The sequence below is a fragment of the Miniopterus schreibersii genome (genome assembly GCF_964146895.1).
Source record: "Miniopterus schreibersii genome assembly, chromosome: 17".
Classification (NCBI taxonomy): Eukaryota; Metazoa; Chordata; class Mammalia; order Chiroptera; family Miniopteridae; genus Miniopterus; species Miniopterus schreibersii.
Genome location: NC_138117.1, coordinates 33,406,466 through 33,426,671, shown reverse-complemented (window position 1 = coordinate 33,426,671; position 20,206 = coordinate 33,406,466). Strand labels below are relative to the sequence as shown.

At 43.9% G+C, this 20,206-nt stretch overlaps 1 protein-coding gene across 1 annotated transcript in view; it reads right to left on the bottom strand.

Annotated features, from left to right (window-relative positions):
- FER1L6 (fer-1 like family member 6) overlaps positions 1 to 20,206 on the bottom strand; it is a 111,352-nt gene that overhangs the window by 7,670 nt on the left and 83,476 nt on the right. The window contains exons 27-38 of the mRNA XM_081116505.1: positions 19,938 to 20,060; positions 18,885 to 18,924; positions 17,577 to 17,692; positions 16,460 to 16,591; positions 15,472 to 15,597; positions 11,944 to 12,071; positions 8,862 to 9,032; positions 6,272 to 6,432; positions 4,279 to 4,421; positions 2,001 to 2,089; positions 1,447 to 1,545; positions 646 to 887 (exon numbers count right to left, since the gene is read on the bottom strand). Of these exons, the coding sequence (XP_080972631.1) occupies positions 646 to 887; positions 1,447 to 1,545; positions 2,001 to 2,089; positions 4,279 to 4,421; positions 6,272 to 6,432; positions 8,862 to 9,032; positions 11,944 to 12,071; positions 15,472 to 15,597; positions 16,460 to 16,591; positions 17,577 to 17,692; positions 18,885 to 18,924; positions 19,938 to 20,060 (1,570 nt within the window). The remainder of the gene's footprint in view (positions 1 to 645; positions 888 to 1,446; positions 1,546 to 2,000; positions 2,090 to 4,278; positions 4,422 to 6,271; positions 6,433 to 8,861; positions 9,033 to 11,943; positions 12,072 to 15,471; positions 15,598 to 16,459; positions 16,592 to 17,576; positions 17,693 to 18,884; positions 18,925 to 19,937; positions 20,061 to 20,206) is intronic.

The following is a 20,206-nucleotide window of genomic DNA, read 5'->3' as shown; positions in this document are numbered from 1 at the left end:
GCTGCTGGGCATCTCTGCTCCCTGGTTGCAGTCCGAATCACATGCCCATCTTCTGAGCCTTCCCCTGCCTTGGCATAGATCAGCCTATGAGAACCCCCTTCTCCCATCACACCTCCCTCTTTGAGTTCACTAAACCCTCCAGGTCGGGGATTTTTTCTTACAATCTATGCAACTCACTAAATATTCTACTATGTTTAATGGCTGCAAGGTTATCACTTATTGGCTACTTACAATGTATGAGGCACTGTGCCTAGTTTTTAAATTATATTATCACATATACAGCTCCCAATACCCTTGAGATAATACTGAGTAATACTGAGATACGCAATATTACTATCCCCATTTTTACAACGGAGGCAAACTGAGGCACAGCATGAACCACTAATTAGCTCAAAATTTAACAGCTTCTTCGTGGTAGAGCAAAGATCAATCTAACTCTGTTTGAATATGTCTCTTCCACCGTATGGAAGCAACATAACTCATTCAGCCAATCCCCTATGAATGGCTCTTTGGAGTGCTTCCAACTTTTCACTAACATAAATAGCACTGAAATTATTACCCTTGTAGCAAAATCAGAGCAAGCTCCCCCAAACCTGGGACACAACCCTTAGCATTCATATGAGCTTGACGAAGCCAATGGCTTACCCAGAAAGTCATCTGAGGACAGCCTTTCAAAATCCCAAACCTGGAGCACCAACACAGCTGGCGTCTTACACTCCATCTTCTCTAAGGAAAAGATGTTCTCCCTCTTGGTGATGACCATTTGCTTCTCAGCTGGGAGATACTGGAACGGAAACAGGAAGCGCCAGTTGAAGTTCCCCTCACCAGTGAGGGAGTTGTAATGCACGTCTGTCTCCTGCTTGTCATCTTCCAGGCCCTTTATCCACCTGAATAAAGGCAGAAGAAGAATTAAACACATTATTCAGGCACCAGTATAACCGAGAGTGACTTAGCTAGTTGTAATGTGGTCATAGATCATTGTTTTAAGATTATGACATAGTTAGGGGTAAGAGAGATATAAAATCCTTAGTTCCTGGAGTCCTAGGTTTTCTTATCAGCAGAACTAGCAAATGGGAGTTCTAAGTTTTAGCATTTGTATTAGTCCTACTATCTTCTTATCATTTAACCTTTCTTCGATAGCACCACATCTCTCTACTTTCTTCAGGTGTAAATGTATTTTGATGTCACTCAAAAAGTCTAAGTATTTAAACTTAAAGAGGACTTTATATAATAATATTTTTCACAAAAATATTTTCATAAGATAATAATTCTTAACAAAATGACCAAATAAGACAAATGTTTGACAAAGAAAATGTCCTTATCTAACGAGGTAAGATGAACTCCTTTTGTGGGATGGAGTAGCTTCCGTGAGGCACAGGTTTGGTTAGGGGTTAAGGAGGAGAGGAGGGGAAGGCTAGGAAGGATGGAGCTGGTTGATGACCTTACCCTTTAACATAAATATCGCTGGACTTTTGTCCTGTGAAGATATTCTCATCCTCTAAAATGACATCTTCAGTGTTCCAGATGGTTACTCTCAATTCATATCTGGAATAAGGGAAGGCAGCATTAGGTTGAAAACTATGAACACTGAGTCAACAGGTGTCTATGGGATTCTGGTATTGCTTTGAGTCTGTAAGTTTCCTCAACTTCACCAAGTTCAAAAACAACGTTCAAAAACAACACTTAAGGTCTTGGCTTCATCAAAACCAAGTGTCCCAGCTGAAATCACCAAGGACATGAATTTCTCTGAGAAGATCCTCCTTCCATTAACCAATGTTTTTAAGAATGTTGAAGCTCAATAGTAGCTCCTACCATAAAACAGGGGCCACCATTCCAATCTTTACACTCACCTCCTGCTGTAATTGGTCAGGCAGAAAGTGGGGTATAATTATCAGGTGGTAATTGATCAATGTAACACATGACACACCAGATCAAATGTCAAGATCTTTTAGTCGGCTACCGTGATCTCTTCCCTGAAGGTAGGGATGCAGCTGACTTACCCTTTGGGTTGCCTTGGTGAAATGTCAACAGGGGGTCCAGGCTGAGGCATATCTTTGGGAAACATGTCCACCCACATCTGCAGGCGGCCCTTGTTAAGAAAAGGAAACCTCCTTTAGCTTTGGGGGGGGTACATACCACATGAGCAATTGATCATTCATGGTTTTAATAGATCTCTTTACTAGAAATGGATATTAGATACAGCTTGGTAGTTTTATACATTTTTAGAATATTTGTTGACAAATGCAGAACTGACATTTTAATTAAGAATAAATCAGCATATATTAAGAGCAGGAAAAGGGCAAGCGAATGCTCATTGAGCATCTGCTCTGGTAGACACAGAGCTATGCGCTTGATAAGCATTACCCCATTAACTCTTCCAATATCCCCACTGGGTAGATGTTATTATTCCTACTTAGCCAATGAGCAAACATCTTGCCCACGCTCACACAGACAATATGAAGTAGAGTCTGGATTCAACCCTTGTCTATTGACTCCAGAGACTATGCTTTTTCTATAAACTCCTAAAGGTTAAAAAGATGATAATACTATCCATTAGAAGTACCATGCTTTATTGTTTCCAGGGTACCTTAACATCCATTACCTCCATTAAATGCTCACCCTAGCCACATTTCTGTGTTACACATAAACTAAAGCTGAGAAGTCAAAGAAATAATCTGAAGTCCTGTGGCTGATTAGTGCAGAACAGGGCCTCCCATTCATTGCCTTGAACTCCATACATCATGTTTGCCCCTGCTGCAAGGGATTTAGGAACCCATGTGAGGAGAAGGTCTGGTTGGTTCCATGTTCAACATTCTCAGTTCTGTCAGCTCAGGCAAGAAGGTCTGGGCTGGAGTGGTCAGGGGTTATTTTATAAGAAGGAAGTAGGGCATCCACTAGAATGGGAAGCATATTCATAAAATAAGTGGGACAGAATGCTTTTGTTAGAGGAAAAAAACACTTTCCAAGGGAAGAGACAATATAAGAAAAGCTTTAGCATTTGGGAAGAGAAGAACCAATTCAGTGGAAGATTACAGTCCTAGAGAAAAGTGGGATGATTTATTCTCTAAAGATATATCAACATTCAGCTTTGATTAAAAAAAAAAAAAAGCCACATCTGACAGGCCAAATCAAGGACACCAGTAACTAAGTGATTTCAAACATCCTAGTAAATTTCAGGAAACACTCACAAGCTTCTACATATGATAAAGGTTTCCCCTTTCGAGGCATTCCCTGACACATGCCATCACTAGGTTATACGCCAACACTGCTGGGGTGGGTAGCAAGGTGGGCTTTCCTGACCCATTGTAGTCCCACGTTCATGTGCTTTTCCCAAGTTACACAGTGAGTCCAGTGCTGGGACAGGACTAGGGACTTAAACTGCCTGGGTTAAATCGAAACTCTACTTATCAGCTGAGTAACTTTGAACAAGTTATTTAAACTCTCTGAACCTCAATTTCCTCATCTTAAAAAGATCATACTAAGTACATCATGAGGCTGTATTAAGGAATGACTAAGGTGACCCACACAGCCCTGTTTGCCTAGGAAAATCCTTTGTAGCAGCATATTAATAGTGACCTCTTCCACTCTCAAAATGGCCACAGTTTGGATAAACAATTCTGATCATTCCAATTATGCGAGACCATTTAAGTAAAGGACCTGATGCTCAGAAGTCTCTTAATAAAGTTTATCTTCTCTTCCCTTCTAAGTCCTAACCCGGACTTCTAGTTATTTTTTCCACCCAGTTTCTTCTGGCTGGTTCTTCAAGGTAAGCTGCCATCTATTGCTTCCATGGGAAAACTAGTGGACTGTGTGGTTACTGATAGCTTTTTGGGCAAGGACTTGAACATATCCAATGTGTTTTGAAATTTTTCAAATGTCAGAATTCTTCCAAAAGAGTTTGGCAGCTCAAATAGTAAAAAAGAAAAAGCACTGAGTCCAACACTGACTCTAGGGCAGAGTTGCTCGACCTTGACATTACTGACACTTCGGGCTGAATGATGGATTCTTTGTTGTGAGCAGCTGTCCTGTGCAGTGTAGGATGTTTAATAGGATCCTGACCTCTACCCACTAGACGTCAGTGGCACCTCTACCCACTTGAGACAACCAAAAATATTTCCAGACATTGCTAAATGTCCTAAGGCAGGGCAGTGTGTATGTCACAATTGTCTCTGTTTGAGAACAACTATTTTAGGGCATAAAAGATTGATTTTTAGGGAAAAAGTCACATTTCTTGGGGAGGAACACTCCTATTGGGGCCAGAACCGTCTTGGCCATTACCTGCTCCATTCCTGGCTTATCCTTGTGGTACAGTGGCCGGGTTTCTATGTGTTCAGGAACCAGCCTGCATCCAACCTCCGGGATATCATCCCAAGAGTGTAAAACCTTGAGGGCCAAGTGCTCGTAAGACTCCACTGTTTCATCTGCATGGAAGAAAGAAAAATAAAGAGACTCGTCAGCTGGCTGTTCCTATAAGGGGACAGTGATGGGCTGTCCGATGCATTTTTAAACACACTTAAAGGTCCCTTTAAATATACTGAGGCACAAGAAAAGCCAGCAAAAAGCAAAAGGACAAAGAGAAAAAGGGAAGAGGTGGGGGTAGAGTGGCAGGAAGGGGAAGGAGATTGAAAGTTTAGAGAACAGGGTGTGAGATGGGTTGATAAGAAGACCCAGAGAGTGGTCAGGGGTCTTGGAGTACAGAGCTGCTTGAACCAGATTTCTCAGAGTCTATAAGGAATGAGCTGGGCTTCAAGGTGCTGAGAGGGGATGTTTCTTTGCCAGCACCATAGGGTGAGGGCTGGGGAATCGGCACAGCCCTAACAAGGCGGTGAATGGGCACAATATGTGCTCCTGGGTGTCTCTGCCTTTTCTCATTATTGCCTGGGATTTCCTTCCTCCCAACTCCTGCTCACAGGAAAGGTTCTCTGATCCATCATTTTATCAAAGAAGGTAATTCATGATAAAACTGCTGGCAGAAGCATTATTTGCAAACATTATAAGGCAAAAATTATCGAAAGGATCAAATCTTTTGACAAAGTTTAGAATGGCCAAATGTGACGTAGGAAATTGAGCTTGTTGGTTTTTTTTAAAGGGGAGGGCACCAAAAAAATCTCTTGATAGTAGTAATTACAATCAGTAAGAGTTGATAGGGACAAACAAGTCATCGATGGACTAAATCTTTGTCATGAAGTTTAATCCATCAAGAGCCGATCTTAACATAATTTCAGATTTTTGATGGGCAAAAAAATTGTTTCATCATGAAATACAGAATATTGACCAAGGAACTAAATTGGCTTAACAAAATATATTTTGAAAGAGAATATTTCTCAACATAAACTCATCAATATGTCATTAAAACACTATCTAAATGTCAATTAACTCTGCATGTAAGAACCTCTAAGAAGTTTTTGGGGTAAAAACAACATGGTAAAAAGAGACCTTGGCATCAGAGTGATGAGATCAACACAACAGTGTCAAAACGTCTTGTGGCATGTCCTCAATCGGGTTCCTTGCATCGGAAGCACTGCACCATAACTTAGCACAATTAAGCACAAGGGTGACAGTGCAAGAATTGCTCTGTCTCATTAAAGTAGAGGTGACTTGCTTCTCATCTTAAGCTTATGAAACCCTCCCTGGGATCTTCCTGGTAGGCGCTATGATGCTCCTATGGAAAATCTCCCTGCTAGTGCTGAAATAGGAGAGTTGTTGGTATAACATTTATGGGGGTAATTTGGGTGTGTCCAGTGATTTATTGTACATAACATTCTTTTTAAGGTTATTGCCTTAAACAACAATTCTACTTATGTGATCTCTACTGCAGAAACATCAGAAATGTGCAAAAACATGTATGAGGAAGAACATGGTAGCATTAAGTGTTACTCCAAAAAGTGGGCACAATGTGAATCAGTGGCACAACCATAAAAATTAATATTGTCAATGAGTGTTTCAAAGCATAAGGGAGAATTGTCATAATCTATTAGAAATAGAAAAGGCAGGATACAAAACTATAGGACACATTTACAATTCTATGAAAATGTGATATATGGCACCCACACACATGCACTCAGACTAAGGAACCCTACCAGCACGCAACGCGCTTCTCTCTGGTTTGGGGGGCGATAAGTGATTCGCCTTTTCCTCTTTACTTTCCTATACTTCCCCCCATGAGCACGCATTACTTTTACAATGGATGACCACTGTCCCGGCCACAACCACCAGAAGCAGGCTTTTCACGAGAAGAGCAAAGCCAGCAGACTGCACCGTGGGGAGTTACCAGAGTCCTCTTCAGTGAAGACTGTTTTTCCAGAAAAGACCTGGTTTCCTATCTGTATCTTCCCAGGATGAAAGTAGGGTCCATCCAGCTTGTTGTCCTTGCAGAGCTTGGTGAGGATCTCGGTGGGTTTGGACGTGTCTCTCCAGGCGTTGTACCCTTCTCTGCCAAGTGGAGGAAAGGCAGACAGGGTGAGGCCCGGCTTCCCCTGCAAGGACACACTCCCTGTCCCTATTCAAAAGGCCATCCAAGTATGACCTGTGTGATTCCCTTCAGATTCAATTGCCATTCTATACACTTGGGCTAGTGTGTTTTGTTTTCTCTCTTTTCTGGTCAGAACCTCTGCATATGATACTTGTATGAAAAGCAAGATTTCTGAATAGCTTGACATAAAAATCCTTTGCAAATTGTTTTTATTTTTTTAAAGAAATGTGCCTTAAAAAATTGAAGTAAAATTCACATAACATAAACTTAACCATTTTAAAGTGGATCACTTCAGTGGCATCTCAAACCTTCACACGGCTGTGCAACCACTGCCTCCATCCAGCTCCAAAACATCTCCATCACCCCGAAGGAAAGCCTTGTGCCCACTAAGCAGTTACCCCTTCATCCACCTCGCTCCTGCCTTTAGCAAACACCAACCTGCTGTCTCCACGGGTTTCTCTGCAGGCTGTTTTTGTTTTGTTTCTGGCAGTATAGCCATTTGGCTGCTGTTTATTCTAAGAGAAAAGCCAAGCTCATTCTTTCCGTCTCTCTGCTTCTTTCCTCCGCTCTGCTTCCCGCAGCCCCAAATCATACTGTAGACTCATGACCAGGCAGAATGTCTAATGGGCTGTTTCTCTAATCAGTGATTTTCCTGAGGCTGAGTTTCTAAATCTCAAACTTTTTGTCCCTTAAAAACTAGCTTTTCTTTAAAAGTTATTAACTGGCAATGAGCTGCTCTCTAAAAAGCCATGGCCAAGATGAGCTTGGATTTCTCTGCACATTGAGACCCAGGATTCATCAAAATGAACTTGTCGAAGTATTTAAATCAATCAAAACATGGCTACAAAGCAGTTGTCCTTCATTGTACTGGATACACGAGGGTCCTGGAGTGTCCATCCAAACCATGCCCAGAGCCCCACACAGGCCTCCCCAGACACAGCTGCTCTTGTCTTGTTTTAAAACATTTCCAGTGAGCAAAAGTTATAACTTTGCTAACTGAACAATTTTGCTCCCTGATAGGTCCACTGTCTGGAAATTCTTCTGAACAAAGGATGCACCACATTGGCCTGTGGCTCCCTCCCCTGACTTCAGAGCAAGAGCAGCTAATCATTTTCTGAATGGCACCCTCTCAGGTACTTGAGGGTGATGTGAATGCCTTGGAGGCTCATACAGTCATTGGAGTCCCAATACTGAACTGGCTTCCTGGGCTCAGAGGAGAGCAGGCCAGTAGCAGAGACGTGTCTGAAAATGCCATGGAGGAAGCAGGCACCCAGACTCTGTTCACGTGAGTCTAGATGGGGACAGCCCTTCTAGACAACCACTGGACATATACCCTAATGTCAATGGACTAATCTGTGTCTGCAGATGAATACCTACTGAATCATCAGAGGGTGAGCAGTGGCTGTAGGTGAATGCTTATAGCACAATATGTCTAACGGAATAAAGAAGAGAAACATAAATGCCCTAAAGTTCACGAAGGCAAACTGATTATATCATTTTATAATAAATTCATATGCCGCAACATCATAGAGCTATTAAAATAATGATTTTGAAGAATATTAAATGATATTATAGAATGCTTATAAAGGTTAGCGAGACAAATAGTTTACAAAATCCAACTTTGGGGGAAAATAGCATAGGAAAAATACTAAAAGGAAAAACATAAAGATCTTTTACATAAGTTACTCTGGGTGGAATAATCTGAGCATTATTTTGTACTTTCTTTTTTCCTATATTTTCTACAATACAATATTATTTTATAGTCAGAAAAATGTATTTCTAAAAGTATACCATAAAAAGCTAGTGAATGTTTTTATATTTTCCTAGCTGCAATTTATAATTGCAAGATTTTAATTTTTTCTTTAAGGTATCAGATACAACATATGTTTAAAAAATGCAGCTGGTAGCCTACATTTTTATATGAAGCAGGATTCAAAATCTTTGCAAAGAGTGAGAGCAGGGCGCACGTTTCCCTTGTTTTTAAGTTGAGAATAACTCCTCAGTAGGTTTTGAGAGAATCAGCAGAGAGGCTCCATGTAAAGTCCTTGGTCTATCATAAGTGTTAGTTACAATTAACTGGAATATTGGCATTTGTGCTACATTAATCATTCTTCCAGCCTCATTCTCCATTGCGGAACCCAGCTGGCTGAGTGAACACATACAGCCCAGCCCCTGGCTCCTGAAGAGCCTTCCCTGGGCTCTGCCTCAGCTGCCTCCCCAACCGCACCCCCCTCCAGGGCAGTGGGCATCTCCCTCAATCCAGCCCTGCCAGCGTGGAGCCCATGTGAGATATGAAAGCTGAGCCTCGGCTGGCCTCCCCAGAACAGGCCTGAGGCCACAGCCTGGGAACCTCGGACACCAGCAGTGTCTCCGCTGAGAAAGGACTTACATCTCATAGCGGCTCTGCAAGCCGCAGGAGGCGCGGTGTTTGCTGTAGAAGCGGTTCTCCAGGTCGATCCTGGTCTCGCCGATGAGGTCATCTGTCCCGATCATGTCATGGTCGTAGATCAAGACAGAGAGCAGAGATTCCTTTGGGAAGGTGGCCTGGATCTCAAATGACCTGCAGTCCAAGAAGAGGCTTGAGGAGTCAACATTTGGTGACAAGGAACATTTCCCAGCTTAGCGTTTAGCCTACAGTTCGTAGGAGCACACTGAACACTCAGCAACTCACTCACTACTTAGTGAATACTTGTATGGTTTAATTTTTCACTGAGATACAAACAATTTCCAATTCTGTTGTCACTTTTCAGTAGCCAGCAATCTCCTCTTTCATGGGCCATCAACTGCAGTCTTTAAGTAGGGTGGCAGCCAGACAGAGAGGAAAGAACCTTGGGTTTTGGTCTCAAACTGATCTCTACCCTTGGTTTCGAATCAGTCACATCCTGGCTGTAAGACTCTGGAAATTACTTCATCCCCGACTTTCACTCTCCAGGGCGGCAGGAACCCCAATCACAGCCCAGCCGGAGCCAATTAACCCTCCCCAGAGAGAAAGGAGCAGCGAAGCTCCACAGCTCCATCGACTGACTGTCACTGCCACTGCCACTGAGACTGCCTGAGGCAGCGGGAGCAGGCCAGGGATTCGGCTGTGTGGGGAAGGAATTAGCATCTTCCACCTAAAGACATAGTACTGCCTCCCTGGGGCTCTAAGATTTGGATTCCAGACAGTAATTGATTCTAGAAGCATCTCACAAGGAAGCCTCCAGCTACCTATGTCTGAGCTTAGTTGTCACCACAGCTGGTGCCACCGAGAAAGGACTTCTTAAGTGCTAACTGCCCCTGGCAACCGTGACGACTCAATTTCTCTGTTCCATCTCTGTGAGCTGTGTGCTCACAGATTAACCTCTCCCGAATTTTCACTGGAGCTGTCATTAAAAAGGACTACCCCAAACAGCCCGGTCACCAGGGAAAAACTAGGCTTATACCAGCTCCTGTGTCGACATGGCACGATCTCTAGGTCCGATGGTGGTTTGAGAGATGCATGGCGAACTGGGTAAAAACTAAGCCTTGTGAAACACTTAGTACCTCTCAGCTTCAGAGCAACAATTTGTTTGTTCAGTTATTTATTCTTTTGTTAATTCCTTTGTTCATTTGCCATTTATTACACATCCACTATGTGCCAGGCACCGTGGTTATTAAGAAACTGAGGAATCATCCAAGTCTGCAGACATGTGCCAGCTCAGGCTGACACAGGGTAACAGGTCCCATCAAATCCCACTGCAAACTGACTGGAGGTTTGTTCATCCATCTGTTCATTCATTCATTCATTCATTCATTCATTCATCACTCATTCATTCTACAAGTACTTATTGGGCATGAGCTCTGCACCATGCCTTGTTCTAGGTGCCGTGGACGTGGCATTGAACAGGCTAGCCCAGGTCCCTGCTCAAGTGGAGCTTATGCCAGAGGCTCTAAGGAAAAGCAGGCAAGGTGCCAGGGGTCGGGTGGAGCCTGTGGCATCCTCATACAGTGGTGGGGTCCCGAAGAGGGAGTCCCCAGAGCCTAGGTCAGGCCCAGGAGCCCGCCGCCCTCCCTGCTGGAACGCTGCAGGATCGGGCCAGCAACTTTTGTTCACGAGTCATCAATAAATACCCTTCTAGCAAAGCGACAGCACATAGAGGGCTCCTGGAAGAGTGTCTGGGGTGCAGACGCAGGAGAAGATACCCCCTCATCCCCTGCTCCCGCTTACCACGCCCGCCCCTGGGGCAGTGAAGCCAGTCTAATTCAGGGTGCTGCGGTGAGAGTAGCTAATAAAATGCAACTGCCAGCACTTGGCAAAATGAAGTGCCGGTTACATAAAGGCCGGATAATGATAAAGGTCACCTCTGACCGGGCAGCAAGGGTGCCTCCCTGGCATCCTTTTAATCATTCTCACAAACTTGAACAGGAGAAATCATTTATTTCCTCATTTCCTCGGGAGCAGGAAAGTCTGGTGCTCATCAAATGTCAGAGGGTCCGGAGAGATTACAAATGCGTAAATGAATTTAAAAGGCTGATGGAGATTTCACCCCACTTTCCCTGTTACTCAGGAAACAAGGAAATTACATGCACTTACCATGTATCCGTTGCTAAAATGATTATTAAGGGAGAGAGGGGAAGCGAATGTTTTTGAGTATCTCCCGCGGACTAGCATAGACAGTGTGTTTAATCTCCTAAAGGCACCGGAGAGGCAAGCGTCACTGTCGTTGCTTTACAGAGAAGGAAAACCAGGATCAGAGAGGTTAAGCCACCTGCATAAAGTTACACAGTCTGTATATGGCAGAATGAAACCTGCATCTGCTTGACTCCAACGTTATCAGCAATCAGGTGCACAAGCTCAAGCAGGGAACACGAGTGTGTGGCACACCCACTAGAACACAAGTGGGGGTGGTAGGGTTTCTGTGAACTAAGGAATGCCTGGTTCACCCAAACATACACAAATGCAATGCTTCTTAAACACTTTGCAGGAAAACAAAGCACAAGTGGGGGTACGCAGTTCAACTTTTTACTTCAGGGGTCACCTCAAATGAGCTACAAAATGATATGAGGGGAAAATTCCTTTGGTAGGAGACAAGACCAAAGGTCTGGCCCCTTCTCCTCCACCCATGCACTATGTGAACCTGAATGAGTTTCTAAACCTCTCTGGGCCTTGGCTATCTTGTTTGTAAAAAGGATACCTTTCTGTCCAAATGCAGGAGGCGGGATCTAGGAAAGATTAAGATCTAGGAGCAATCGTTATTGGAAAACCACAGGCATAAAGATCACCATATACTGTACCTACCACCTTATACCTGAAGGGACCAAGGGAAGAATTTGGTCTTCCCTCACAAAGGTTAGGTTTGGTTGGCTATTATCGCAAGCAAAAGTCAGCATCTAACCTCCTGCCACCATTTACTCAGAAATACACACGTGTACACAGCAGCCCCCCTCCCCTCCAAACACAGCAAAAGCAAATGCAAAGGGGACAGTGCAGCCCCACCCACATGGCCACCGACCTTCCAAACACTGGGTTCAGCTGTTTGGGGATGTATTTGTCTCGGTCCTTGATCTCCGTTTTGCCAAGCTTGAGCACAATGTAGGGGTCGGATTTGCCATCTGGATCGGCTGGGCTAAGATTAAATGCCTGGGGAGAAGAAAGGAGAGCCCCTTGGTCGAGTGGTTCTCAGCACAGGCTGTTCAATGGGATTACCAGGGAGTTTCAAAAAATATGCCTGAGTTCATCCCCAGATTTGATTGGCCTGGGCTTTGGGATTTTTAGAAGCTCCCTAGATGATTCTAGTGTGTAGCCAAGGTTAGACACCACTGCGTTAACGTCCCCATTTTGCTGATAAGAGTTATCAACTTTGCCAAAGCTCAGCAGCCTCTGGAGTCGTCTCCCCAGGGCAAGCAGCACTTGGCACTGAGCAATGAGGAACAGGCTGGACCGGGAGGCAGGAGGCATGAACTCGAGTTCTGGTTCTGGTTCCAGGTAGTCTGAGATCCGTCTGTAAAGTCATAGGGTGGACTCCCAAAGGCTCCCCCCAGAAGGAGTGGGCTCTGAACCCATCACCCGTCGGTCTTGCATTTAGCACTGGCTGTTTCTCAGAGTGAAGTCTGACTCCAGACAAGCTGGGCATTAAACCATCATAAGCAAACACTCAATTTTTTTTTTTAAATCCTTGCCCGAGGATATGTTTTTATTGATTTTTAGAGAGAGAGGAAGGGAGAGAGAGAGAAAAAAAAACATCGATGTGGGACAATAACACCCATCGGTTGCCTCTTATATGTGTCCCGACCGTGTATCGAACCCACAACCTAGGTATGTGCCCTGCCTGGGAATTGAACCACAACCTTTTGGTGTAGGGGACCATGCTCCAACAAACCGAGCCACCCGGCTAGGGCAGCAAACCCTTTCTAAGAGAAGGCGGGGTAGGGGGCATGTGAGGAATGCTACTGAGAAGATGGGGAAACTGGAGATGAGAGCTGTGAGAAGCAATCTGTATTCGGGACTCTGTCCTCCAGGTCGGGTGGCAGAGCACACAGAGCTGTTTTCAAGGATGTTCATGACGTTGTTTAATAGCCACATTTATAAACAACCTATATGTCAACTATTTAAGGGGGAACTTAATCCAAAAGAGTCCCTTCCCCATTTACTCTCATCACATCACCCAATTTTAATCGCCCACTTAGCAGTTATCTGAAATTCATCTAATTTATCTGTTCCTTTGTTTATATTTAATACATTCTTAATCCCCTACCACCTCCAGCTACTATGTAATCTCCAGGAGAGCAAGGATACTGTCTGTCTTGTGCATTATATTATCTCCAGGACCTTGAATACAGTCTTCTTAATAATATTTGTCGAATGATTGAATAAATGCATGCTAACTAATTCAGGAAAATGCTAGGTGGCTACTAAGGAGGAAGACCCGTATGTACTGATCTGGGAAAATGTCCAAGTTCTATTACTAGCTAAGGAAAGGGAATAGGAGATCATATGTAATGTACCAAGCAGGACCCTAGTAAATAAATACCTGGGTGGAGTTGCAGACAAGTGGAAATAGATATAGATTTATTTGCATATACATGGAATAGTAAGTTATTTTGGGGGGTGGAACTTCAGAGGTGGGGAGATTTTTCTTTCTTTATGCAACTTTCAAGTAGTATTATTTTTTACTTTCTTGGTGTTCTACTAAATTAAAAGATTTTTAATTAATTTGTGTAGTTAATTGATTAAATCTTAGTTTGAGAGAGCAAACCACACAATCACTATTACTAGAAATGTCAATGAAAAGCATGGACTGTCCATAATTGCAGTGAATTTGTCCTCTTGCAACCCAGGGCCGCCCCCCCCACCCCCCACCCCGACTCTTCATTTGTTCAAATCCTGCTTGTCCTCAAGTTCCAGCCCAAGCCCTCCCTCCCCCACGCTGCTTCCTGAGCAGGAACCTGATCTGCATTCCTGGTCTTTGTCTAAAGGGTACTGGACACATAAAAGTGTGCTGGAGATGTTTGCTGAGTGAATCAATAAATAATGATCCTTCCCCAGGCTCTGTAGTCCAAAAACTTTCTCCTTTCCTTGTACTGCTCATCCCTCTATTTCTGGGGTCCTCAAACTCTGTCCCATAGAACCGTAGTTCTGCAGGGTTTTCTATAGAGGGAGAAAAGGGGTTGGGCAATAAGTTTAGAAAATGCTGGAAAGATTCAATAGTTAGATTTCTTTGCTTCTGGAATTCTCAGAGCCTTGAATGTGCTAATGCGCTTTGTGAACCTCAGGGGTCGGTGAACGGAAACAATATCATATGCACCATTTCTCAAATTTATTTGTACACATGAGTCATTTCCAAGAGATGCATATTAATTATCTTTCCCATGAGTGACCTGAACAAGATTTAGAAAAGGTTAGTCTAGACTGTCCTGTGAGTGGGTGTTTAGGACAAACTACTCAGCATCACCAGTGATTCTTTACAAGTACTTCCAACCTCAACATCCCTAGTGACTGGAACACGCCTGGCTCTCGGTGGCCATGGTGATGATGATGAAGTGAGAGCGGCTCAACGGAAAGGTGAAATTTAGTTCCCCTTTAGCCTTAAGAAGAATTCATTTTTGTTTTATACTTCATTTATGGTTTTTAAAACAGGGTGCAGGCAATGTAGGCAAAGGGTTAATATAAAATAAGGCTACCGCAATCAAATAAAATTATGGAAATCAACTCCAAGTTCTGTAGATGAAAACAGATACACAGACCATAAAGGTTCAGCAGACAATTGCTTGGACTGAGAACCAGACTTGGCCCTGAGCTTCCTGGCAATGAGGCCCCAAAGTTTCACAATTAAAGTTTAGTGCTTGCATATTCAGAAAGTAGGGCAGATAATGTTTTTCTCGGAAATACATTCTAAATGAAATTTCTGACCAACACGGTGCAGAGGCATAGTCAGGGGGCGGATTTCTCAGTGGCAGCAGCCCTGTTCGGCTTTCTAACAGTCTTGCCTGTGAATTCCTGTTCCCGTCCTATTTGGCTTTCTTCCCAGTCAGCAGGCAAACTCAGAGAGCAAATAAAGCTGCACATATAAAGCCTGGGAAGCCAGCAAGTAAATGTCCAAGTTACCAACCAGACTTCATACACCCTGTTGTGGACTGAATTGTGTCCTCAGAGTTCATGCGTGGAAGCCCTAACCCCCAACTTGACTGTATTTGAAGACAGGGCATTTAGGGAGGTAATTAAGGTTAAAGGAGTCTTAAGGGTAGTGCCCTAATCCATTAGACTAGTAGCCTTATAAGAAGAGGAAGTGACACCAGATCTCTCTCTCGCCCCCTCTCTCTGAATGTGTACACAGACGAAAGGCCATGTGAGGAAGAACACAGCAAGACTGGCCATCTGCAAGCCAGGGAGAGAGGCTGCCCCAGAAACCAGCCCTCATGGTACCTTGATGGTGGACTCCCAGCCTCCAGAGCTGTCCGCTATTTAAGTGAGCCAGTCGGTAGTGTTTTGTTATGGCAGCCCGAGCAGACTAAGCCCCTCAGAGTAAACGGGGATTGCTCACCGCCACGATGTACACCCTGATCAGGACTTTGACGGGGTGGTTGGGTGGAATCCCTTGCTGGATTCTCAGCTGCCCGCTGTCCTCAGTGCTGGGATCCTCGGGGCTTTTGTAAATGCAGAAAGAGCCCTGGAACCACAAAGTACGACCCGCTGAAAGAAGATGGTCATGTGCACCACCAAAACCCACAGAGGGCGTAACACTGGGGAAAGAAGCACAGCCCGGGGCCTGCCAGGGGCACTCCTCTTGCCCTCTGAGTGTCCTCAGGAAATTCATCTGAGCTTCTTCGTGGTACGTTAGTGAATCGGTGTTGGCAGAGTAGCACCTCCCCACAGGGCTGTTGTGTGAGGAGCATGAATAGGAGCGTCAGATGGGATGCTGGGTGCCTTTGACACGTGGGCGCTGAGCTAATGCTTTCTCCTGTTGTCTCATTCAAGCCTGACTGCAGTATTTCAATTTTCAGATGCTGTAACCAAGGCTCAGAGTGGTCAAGCACTGCTCAAGATCATGAAGCTAGTTAGTGTTATTAACTAGGATCAAATTCCACATCGGCAAACTGCAATGCCCATGCTGTTTCCAACACACAACTGCATATAAAGGGCCCGGCATGCAGTAGGTTCATAGTAAGTGTCAGCTACTATTTGTGATGCTGACACCACACCTCTGCCAGAGGAAGGGTTTGTGTTGGTAGGTTTGCCTAACTTAAACAGTGGGTAGGTGAGGGGTGGGAAGAGCAAAGTAAAACTCGGTGATTCTTTTAGGTAACAACTCTCTCTCCTTATAGTCCACTAAATTGAATTACAACCCTCTTCACTGGCCATGAATGAAATCTCTCAAAAAGACTGGGGCTTGTGAGGCTCTAGAGAGGACCTTGTAAAAAGATGTAGGATTTCCCTTACACACAACCCAAGGCACAATCCATTAACAGAACTGGGTTGTGCCCGACATTTGTGGACAGGAGAGCCAAATAAGAGTTAACTCTGGAACTTGCCTTAAACTTTCCTATGACTCGGTCTCCATCGAGGCTGTGGTCATCCTCGGTAGACTTGCCTCTGCAGAGCTCAAAGGTTTTCACCCAGTCTTCAAAACTGTTGAACTCACTCTCAAGGTCGCCGTCATATATCTGTAGGGAGAAGGAGGTAGAGCGTGTGCAGACAAAAGAAAGAAGGCCCAGAATTTATTCAACGAGATATGTCGAGATTCTCTAAAGCCAGACTTGATAGATGCCCCTTGGAAAAATCTAGAGGCTGCTGTTAATTTTAATTTATCCTGAGCAAAATAAGGAATGTGCTTGACTCGGCATTTCTGGATCTAACTATCTCTCTAAAATTTATAAAACCTTTTTGATAGACTTTGAAATTCCAAGAAATGCATAGCCGAGCCAAAATTTTTCAAATATGAGAGTATAAATATAACAAACATTTTAATAGCTAATTGATGTCATTGGTTTTTGGGATGTAGACTAGCATATTTTGAAGGCATTCAAAATATATGTTTATTAAGCATCTAATTCTTAACACATATAAAGTGATTAAATATTTGTTTTATTATAATGCATATAGGCAAGAGTTTTCCAAGTGGGAAATTATATATGCACTTTGGAAATGCAAAATTGAATTGAGTTTCAGGTAACATAATGAAATCACCTATTCAAATTTTCTATCAAAATTACTTATTTGTTATCTAGATGCATAAGTTCCATCTTCCCAGTTTTCATATCCATCAATATGCCTCTAGCTAATAGTAAACGGTCTGACTTTAGTTAAGGTTAAAACTCCTGTTAATTCGAGTCCACACATGGCACAATGATGACAAGCTCCAAGAGACGAGCCAAGGAGAACTCATGCACGGTCCGTTACCTTGCCGGGCGCAGGCTAACCAGCGTAACTTATGCCCCTTTGTAGTATGAGGTTGTAGAAAATGGAAAATCAGCAAGCTCCATGATCTTGGCCTACATGCTTATTAAACCTTATTTCTTTACATCAATTATTATAATAAAGACAAAGTAGATGAGATCACGCAAAGGACAAGGACTGACTGAAGCGTCAACAGAACCCCCTTCTGAGCTTCCCACCCCATCCCTGGAGGCAATGGCCGTGTCTACACACCTTCAAGACAGCCAGATTGGGGATTTCATCTTCTCTGGGTTTCTTCTTGAGCATTTTGTCTTTCTTCTTCTTTGGGCCATCTTCTATATTCACCACCACCTCATCTGGTTTTGCCTCTGTGGATATTTAGTGGAAACTGTTAGACTACTCATGGCTGTTGAGATGGGAAGAAAAAAGTCAAGCTCCCTCTTTCCCTTTGTCGTGCTATGTGTCATATGCTTGCAGGACAAAGACTCTAGGACTGCTAGAGTCTGTGCATTAGAGAACTAGAGGAAATGTCACTCACATAGTAACGCAATGCCAACAGATCTCCTGGGGCCAGACAAGTGTGATGGCCTGGCCTGGTATATGTAAGAATTCCTTATGTGGGAGAAATAATTTGCTCAGCCACCCAACTAGCAAAGAGCAGACTCAGGATGTGCTGACTCCAAAGCTTCGAGTTACATTCCCTCATAGAGCTGTTTAGGAACTTGAGATTCATCTATTTAATAGCCTGAGGCTCAAATATGTTAAAGCTCTTGCACAAAGTCACGAATATAGTTAGAAAGGTTACCAGGTAATGTTTTAGGAGTAGGCTCTAGAAATAAACTGCCTGAGACAGATTTTAGCTCTGCTATTTTCTAGCTGTGTAAACTTGGGCAAATTACTTAACCTCTTTGTACCCCTATTTCATCATCTGCAAAATGAAGATAGCACTGCTTACGTCATGAGATGGTCTCCGACTAAATATGCTAATTAGGAGTGCTCTGATGAACTGAGCTTGACTCTGGTTTTCCCACTTCCAATCGGTGTCACCTGAAACAGCTATGTCCACTTGATGTTACTGTTGTTTTTAGGCCAAGACCTTCTGCTGATTTGAATTGAGTTTGAGGTCATTGCTAATCCCAGGCCTCTTTCGTTTGATTTCTGCCAAACCAGGTCCATCCAATCCTTGTAAACCGAGTTTTGGAAGCTAAATCCAGTCACCTCTATTAAAGTTTATCATGTTGGTTTTGGTCTGTCATCCCAGCTCACTTCTATTTTTACTCTGCTACTTCTACATTAAGATTGTCAATGTAGGGACATGAGCCAAGGGGTTGATTTCAGCACTGAACTAGATTCAGGAGACTTGGGATCTGGTTCCCAGCCCAGCTCAAATCAGCTACGTGACCTTCTTAAAGTGTTGTCATCTTCCTGAGATTGTTTCCTCACTTAGGAAATGAGGGAGGGGAGTACAGCTCTAACCTGCCTCCCATGGCTTCCATTTTACAATTCGCTCACCCAAATGACCTTATTCTATGTTCAAATGTCCCCAGAACAGTTACTTACCTGTATTGCCTTTTTTTTCTTTGAGATTTCTCTCCTTTTCCTTTGAGAAAAGACAGACACAAGATTATAGACACTCCCCTGCCTCATTTATTAATCCCGACTGCTGTGAGTTCTAATTCAATGATCTCAGCCCTCTGCACTCTCAGAGATGCCATTTTAAAAGAGTATTCAAACAGTCCCTAAGTTAGCTCTCAAGTGAAGCCTCACTCTAAAGACCTGAGACCTAAGGACAGCAAAATGCCCTGTCCTAGAGAAAAGATGCCCACGCATGCTAGGACAGTGCCAGCAACCTCCAACCTCCCTCCTTTGGTCTGTTTATTTAACTATATATCAATCTTCATAGATAGTCGTAGGTGAAGAAACGATGGTCTTTCCAAACTCAAGAATCAAATACTTTCTATTCAGTTACGTATGATGACATCTGATTAATTTTTTCTTTCCTTTCTTACTCAGGGGTGAGATCTCTTACCAAATTCAGTCACTGAGCTTTGGTTGAATCTCCAGGTCCATTCCCCACTGGTTCTCTAGTTTTTAAACTCGATTCCCTTTCTGGTTCCATGTGCATGCGGCCCTGCTCTGGCAACGCGCTGATCATTCCCATTTGCCAAAACCTACACCTCTGCCTTTACTTTGATAGTTTCCCATATGAACTTAGAACCCTGCCAGAGGCCTGGAGCCCTTTGAGCTGGGTATCTCCAGGTGTACCTGAAGCCCCCATCACTGATGCCCACCCATCCAGGACCCCATTTCTCCTAGCTGGACCTCCCTGAGTCTGAGTGCTAGACAGATTCTCCGGATGCCATGCTCCACTGAACATCCTTCCAGCATTTACAACAGAGCTGGCGTCCTAGGGCCAGCTCCAGCCAGGGGTAGGGAGTTAGCAATTCTGGGTCCCTGGTCCTTCCAGGCTTTGAACCCTTCTGCAGTTGACAAAATCACACCCAAGTAGGGCCTACCTATTTAAAAGAGGGGGTAATGTGGGACAGGGAGGGTGACGGTAGAGACAACTTTCTCATCCAGTCCCTTGATTGTCACAGCAGGGGGAATCTCTACCTTCTGTGCTTCCTTCAGGGAGGCATAGTATTTGGACCACCAGTCAATGACGTTTTCAGCAGATTCATCCGCTATGGTCCTCTTTCTCCTTTTGGTAGACCTCCGGGAAGGCTTCCTGGCATCCTGCAAAAGATGAAGACAGATTGTTAGTTAGACCCCATGGGACTGCTGGTGGCTGACAGGTTTCCTGAGAAGAGAACACACAGGTGCACTCTGGGAGGTGCGTGGAGGTGTTGGCAGGTCTTGTGCTTGCAGCTCTCTGCGCCACT